General features: G+C 56.9%; 1 protein-coding gene across 1 annotated transcript; it reads right to left on the reverse strand.

The window, feature by feature from the left end:
• On the reverse strand, positions 1–5,485 carry ANKRD53 (ankyrin repeat domain 53). Its single transcript, XM_065890812.1, has 6 exons — positions 5,230–5,485; positions 4,810–5,099; positions 4,274–4,473; positions 2,821–2,985; positions 2,326–2,446; positions 1–720 (listed from the first exon to the last, which is right to left on the reverse strand). Exons 1-6 carry the CDS (start codon positions 5,483–5,485, stop codon positions 1–3), a joined length of 1,752 nt encoding a protein of 583 aa, XP_065746884.1.
• Between the last annotated feature and the right edge of the window lie 1,230 nt (positions 5,486–6,715).

Below are 6,715 nucleotides of genomic sequence, written 5' to 3' on the forward strand. Positions count from 1 at the left end.
TTAAGTGGGGGGTGGTTTGGGGGAGGGCAGAGTGGGGAGCCCTTGATGGGCTCGCACAGCTGCCAGGAAGCCTTCGTCAAATGTCTCTCGCAGGTTCATGCTCAGAGTGTCGGTCCAGAAGGTGCCATCACCCAGGCGCCGCTTCCGGGGCACCTCTCTCATGGTGACAGAACAGAAGCCCTGGGGTACCTTCATCCTGCACGGCTGCAGCGACGGGTACAGCTCACGGATTATCACCTCTAAAGGCAGCCGGGGCACAGGCGCCACCTGGTTGCCGGCTACCGTGCGCAGGAGCGCACCGCCGTGCCCGTCGGACCTCACTTCGAGGAAGCAGCGGAAGTCGTGCTCCGGCCTGGGGTCGGGATGCACGCCCAGGCGGATGCCCTGCGGGTAGCCGATCTGGGCGGTGGGGGACCTGTCAGGGTTGTTGCTGAGATTCCACACCTTGGGCCGCCTGACCATGAGCTGCTTGCAGGTGGGTGTAGGCATCACCGAGGGCTGACAGGGCTGCAGTGTCTGCCGCAGGCGCGCTTCTTGGGAGGGGTAGAAGCTCTTGGGAGGCCACAGTGCCCCGTGCTTGGGGGTCTTGGAGAGCACACTGGCCTGGGGTGGAGGACGGGGCTCTCCCTGAGTGTTGCGGATCAGGGATTGGCCTTGGGGCAGCAGCTTGCGATGGAGCCACTTCTTGAAGTCAGCTTCTCTCAGAATTTGGTGCTCTTTCTGCAATATCAGAAGGCACGAGATAGTCCTGGAGGGCTGCTCCCCGTGTGCTTCTGTGGAAGGGGGCCCTGTGGCTGCAGCCCGGGAAACCTCAGGTTTCTGACTGAGTAGATACCTTCCTGCCTCCGGGGAGCCCGGAGTCTGATGAGAGAAACCCCTGCCTGTGGGAGCCCTTGTTCTGTTGGGGAGACAGCCACTGCCTGGAGGGGGCCCCTGGGCTCATGGGACAGACAGAGCCTTTCCCATAGGAGAGATCTCCAATCTGATGGAGATACAGCCTCTGCCCTAGGTGAGGTCTCCAACTTGAGGGGGGAGACACAGTCCCTGCCCTATGGAAAAACTTGAGTCTTAATGGGGGAGACCAGCCTCCACCCCCACTAAAGGAGTTCCCAGTCTGCTGGTGGAGACATGTCCTGCCCTAAGAGAGTCTCTGGGTTGATGGGGAAAAAGGCAAATGAGTGATGTAGACTTATCCTTGACCCTGGAAGGAGAAAGCAGAAAAGTTTGGAAGGCTAGGAACTGGATGGAGCTAATCTGGGCAGGCTTCTTGGAAGTGGTGGGCCTTGAGTGGTCAGTGTAGGGAGAGAGACAGTTTTGGCTGGCTCTCCAGGCTGGGTGCTGATGCTCTCTGTCCTTGCCTCCACTAGAGCTGAACCTTCGACTCGTTGTCACAGAACCGATCCCTTCCCCCCCCCCATCTCAGTGTCTCACTTCCCAGACTGTTGCTAAGCAGTCAGGGGGTTTGGAGATTGACCCAGCTTCAGATGTAGGCGCTGGTCAGGCTAAGCCAATCATAATAATTCCATCAGCCTCGCCCCAGACCTAAGTCAGTCAACACATGGCGTTCTTTTAGCTCTAGGGATTGGAACAAGAATGGACACATGATCCAGTTGAGGCCAATAAGAGATAAGGGGAGATCTTCAGGGGGCTTCTGGGAAATCTTAGAGCCACAGGAACAGATGGGCTTTGCCTCCTCTGGATACATACATGACTATGAAGGCTGGGTGACACTGACAACGGAGGGTAGGACAGGGAAATTTGGCGAGGAATGCAGCTGGAAGAGCTGGAGTACCGGATTTTGCCAGCCCCGAAGCCCTCCCAACTCCTGGATCCACTTAGGATTCCCAGCATCTTCTTTTGGGGTTTTCTGGTTCTTACATCCTGTGTAGTTACACCTGCTTAAAATCCTCTATTCTCCTTTTCTGTACCAGCTGAGGCCTGACCTTGATCTGGGCCCCTGCCGGGTCTCTAGCTTCAGTCTCCAGCTCACATCTGATCCCCTGGCTGTACTGAATTTGCACTTCTTGACAAACTCCACGCTCTCATGTGCCCCTCTGCCCCTCCGCAGGGCTCTCTGTTCCTTCTACCAGGTTAGTCCTTTCCTGATTCTTCATGTGGCCAACTGCTGCCCACCTTTAAAGAGTCCTCTTAAGCGTTATCCCTTCGGCGCCCTCCTCCTCAGAGGAGGGGGTGAGGGAGGCTTCTTCTGGATGGGACCACTTCTAGCCACTCTTCTAACTAACTGTGCATGTGGGTCCCTGCCTCCTCTGCTCACATGCCTGGATGGCCGGTGCCGCTGCCCGTCCTACTGGCCCTACCCCTTACTTGATACTCAGTCAGGTAGTCCTCCTCCATGAGGGCCAGCTGGTTCTTGAGCCTCTTCAGTTTCCCCATCTCATGGGCAAAGTCCTTCTTGTCCTGTTTCCACATGGCATCCTTCAAGAACCTGGTGCCGAGGCAGGGGCGTGTCATTCCCCAGTGACTGAGCTTCGCCCTGGGCAGGGAAGACTGGCTGCTGCTGAGGGCCTGGGTGGGAGTGGGCAGAGCTGCCAGAGGTGAGATGAGCAAGATGACCCATCCCCACTGCCCGAGGCCCCTCTGGCTAAAGCGTCTGATGGATCACCACCCTCCTGCCGAGGAGCTGAGGCCTCAGGGCAGTGCTAAACCCCAGGGGTGAGGCCCTGTGGAGAGCCCTGGGAGTAGCATCTTGGGGAGAGGCGCCCTCTGCAGGCTCATCCCCAGACCCTCCTCTTACATGCTCAGCTCTGGGTGAGGGCCCTGGGGAAGGGTGACAGGCAGGGTTGGTTCTCACAGCCTCACCGGGCACAGATGCGGTGGTTCCATATTTTGCAGTAGTCGATGGGCTTGCAGCCCATGGCATCTTGGGCATGAACATTGGCACCTTTCTGCACCAGGACCTTCACACAGCTCAGCAGGCCCTCGCGGGCTGCCAGGTGCAGGGGTGTGGAGCCGTTGCATGTCTGACTGTGGAGGGCCCCGCCGGGGTGGGGGTGGGAGGAGGGCAGAAAGGAAGGACCAAGGGCATCTGCCTGTCAGATAGGTGAGCCAACCAGCTTCCAGGCCTGCTCTGCCACCAGTCCACTGGGTGACACTGGCATGTCCCTTCTCCTCTCTGTACCTCAGTTTCTTCAACTGTAGAAGGAGGGTTTGTACTAAATGAACAGCAAAAGTCTGATTATGGGGTGTGTGACCGTGAGGAAATGCTAGAAGGAGAGCTGGTTGGCTGGAGCTCAGAGACCACTAACCTCATCTCCTCTTAAACCACTCAGCCCTCCTGCCCCTTCCCCACACCTAGCCACGGCCCACAAGGCCTGCATGGCCGGGGCCCTGCTTCCTCCCCAACTTTGCCCTCTGACCTTACCCCACTCTCTCCCAGCATGGCCTTTACACCTCTGCCCGGCACACTCTTCCTTGGCTTTGCTAGGCTGGCTCACCTCTCCATTCTCTCCTTAGAGGTAACTGCTCTTCCCAAATAGATCTTCTCCCTGCCCGCTTTACTCACCACCCCACCACCCTGTTTACACCCTTCATAACCACTTACCACACTCTGCCATTTTGCTCATTTATCAGTTTGCTAATTGGCTGTCTGCTCCTGCGCTAGTGTACCAGCTTTACGAGGGCAGGGACCATTGCTGTATGTTCACCACTGTGTTCCTCAGCTCTGGCGCAGCGCTTAGCACATGACAGCTGGATAAGTATTTTGAATGAATGCAGTCTCCTATATGCCATCCATGCGCTTTCCATGCATTTTCTCAGTTATCACAATAGTCTCACGTGATGGGCACTGTCATCCCCCCAAATTTCAGTTGAAGACACTGAGGCAAGTAGTTCCCAAACTCTGCTGCAAATGAGAAATAGCTGGGGATCTTTTGAGCCTTCCAGAGTCCAGGCCACACCTCAGACCAATTAAATGACAACCTTTGGATTGGAACACAGGCATTGGTACATTGGCACAGGTGATTCCAGTGTACAGACAGGTTTGGGAACCAGAGCACTGAGGCTTAGGGTTGAGTGACTTGCCTGAGGCTTTTCTGTCTGGTAGCAGGTAGCAAAGCTGGGACACGAACTAGGTCTGTCCTCTCCCAAAATCTCTTAACCACGACACCATGTGGGATCTCTGACTGTTCATGTGGGAATCAGTCCTTGTCGCCCCACAGCCCCTCTGCCTGTCCTGCTTGGATCTGCCTGCCTGGAGGTGGGGTTCTTATCTGCCCAGGCTCCAGGCCACTCTCCCCTCACAGGCTGGACTCACGTGTTGAGGGCCGCCCCTTGCTTAATCAGATAGTGAATGCAGGGCAGGGCCACGGTCTTGTTGTCACTGTGGATGACAAGGTGTAGAGGTGTCTGGCCACTCTTGGTGGGCAGGTCCGCGGGAAACTTGTACTCCTCTACCAAGACCCGCAGGCATGCAAGCTTGCCGCTCTGGGCTGCAAAGTGGATGGCAGTGAAACCCTGTGGGGGCCAGAGGAGGCGGGAAGAGGCTGAGCAGGACTGGCACCCAGGGCCCACAGCCTAACCTAGAGAGCAATTTCTTGGGGTTGCCCTCCCCCTCTTCTCTGTGCCCCGGGGAATCGCACGTACCCCTTTCCCACTCCCGTATCGCTCACCCTTCCTCGCTCCCCCCAAAATGGCCTTCCAGACGGTCGGAAGGTGAATTAGGACCGTCTACCCAGAAAAGGACATCTCCGGATGCTCCACTGTCACTCTTCGCCAGGTAGCTACTACGTACGGAGCTCTCTGTGGGGTGGAGACGACCTCGGTCCCCGCCCCTGAGCTCCGAGCCCTTACCTTGTCATCGGCCGGGATTTTCCCCCGGTGCCGATTTAGACAGAACCGCAACCATTCCAGGTTGCCCAACGAGGCCGCGAACAGCTCGTGGTAGCTCCCGATCGCCCTCTGGTCCCACACCTCGGCGAGACTCACGGAGCTAGAGCAGGCGCGGGGAGGAAGGCGGGAGTGAGCCGGGCAGCGGCGGCCTGCGGGGCCCGCGCGGGCCGGGCCCCTACGTGCACGAAGGCCTTTCTGGAGGCCGGGCCAGGGCGCGCTGCGCGGCAGGGCAATGGGGACGCGACCGTCGTCTAAGGCCCCGGGCACCGCTCAGGAGGCGAGCCTGACTCGGCCGACCCCAGCCGCTCCACGCCCGGCCGCTCCGGGAGGCCCGAGCGGTTTCCCGCGCCCCGACGCCCGCACACCCGCTCCTAGGCCCACCTGGGCCGCTGGGCCGCCGAGTCGCCGCACCTAGCTGACACCTTCTCCGCCAGCCGCATGGGGACGACCCCTGAGAGGCGCCGCCGCCTGCGAGGTGCCGCCCGCCCGCCCGCCGAGGTTCCAGCTCGCGCTCTGGATGTCGGGCGGGCGCTCTCGGGCGAGGGTCGCGGTGTCGGCCCCGCTCGCCTCCTCCACCCCGGCGCCGCCCAGCCTGCCACCCCACCCCCGCGGCCCAGTTGTCCTGGAGACTCGACATCGCACACACCCCACACTGAAAGACGCTTACCTTTTGTTTATGATTATAAAATTGGTTAAGTGCTGATTGTACAAAACAGAAAGGACAATGAAGATATTACAAGTCAATACCACCACCCACAGAAATCACGGTCTATTACTCTATGTGTATGCATATTGTATACGTTTTTGTGCCTCTTTTCTTTCAGCGCTAAATTATGAGCCAGCTTCCATTGTCAGTCCACATACTAAACGTGTATTATGACGCAACCAGAGCCCAACATCGTGATGGATGCGCTGTCAATTTCACATGTGCTGCCGAAAACTAAATGGCTCATTTCTGGTTGTTTTCTTAGGATGGATTCCTGGGAGTAGAATTACTAAGTGAAAGGGAATGAACATTTTTTAGCTGTTGATATGTTTCCAGACTGCCCTCCAGCAAGGTTTTCTATCCCCTTACACTTCCACCTGAAGCGAAACAGATACACTGTAAATCAGCCACGTGACTTTGGTCAAGTAGCCAAGCAATAAATGTTGCTTGAATCAGTGTTAGTGTTACTGAACCATCCACATTCTCACCCCTTCTCAGGGGAAACAGACCCCAAGCTTATTAGAGGGCTACTGAGGCCCCAGGGTCGACTCTAGGCTTATCTGGCCACACCACCCACTTCTAACGACCTTCTTCCTTCTGCACCGGACTTCCCAGTGTTTCCACTGGGAAGGTCTATGATGGAGGGGAGAGGGTTTTTTATGACCACAGTGACCTGCAAGGAGAGACAAAAATGCAGATTCTCCAACCAGAAGGACCTCTCCCCCTTTCCAGGGAAAACCTCCTTTTGTAGCCCACTTGCCTTCCAATCCCAGTGGTCAGAAGGAGCCAGCACCTCTCCTGAGCACCTTGAAAACGAGCAACTCCTACTGGATATTTGCCCCAGGTGGGGCCTTAGCAACTGGCTTCAAAGTAAGATAAAGTGACAATGTTTTGCAGGGACAGATTTTGAGGATTTCCTGGAAGCTGAGGGATTCTTTGGGCTGTTGCTTTTGGAATATGAGGATCCAAACAATGGCAGCAAGACCTTATGTCTGTGTTAGGGGTCGGAGGGTGTATCTCAGGACCTCTTCAAGTAAACGCTCTTTATCTTCACCTGGGGTATCTTGCAGTCTCTATAGCGGTGGTTGCAACCCTGGCTGTACATTGGAATCACCTGGCGGTGGGGGGTGCATATCAATGTGGGGGACTTGTGCCTAGCGA

The sequence above is a fragment of the Phocoena phocoena genome, chromosome 14, assembly GCF_963924675.1.
Source record: "Phocoena phocoena chromosome 14, mPhoPho1.1, whole genome shotgun sequence".
NCBI classification, from domain to species: domain Eukaryota; kingdom Metazoa; phylum Chordata; class Mammalia; order Artiodactyla; family Phocoenidae; genus Phocoena; species Phocoena phocoena.

Excerpts from the sequence above, each read along its gene's own strand:
- ANKRD53 (XM_065890812.1), bottom strand. The coding sequence starts at position 5,485 with ATGTCGAGTCTCCAGGACAACTGGGCCGCGGGGGTGGGGTGGCAGGCT. Across the intron at positions 5,100-5,229 it reads TCGGCGGCCCAGCGGCCCAG|ACGACGGTCGCGTCCCCATT; the intron begins GTGGGCCTAGGA and ends CCGGGGCCTTAG. Across the intron at positions 2,447-2,820 it reads AACCACCGCATCTGTGCCCG|GTTCTTGAAGGATGCCATGT; the intron begins GTGAGGCTGTGA and ends CCTCGGCACCAG.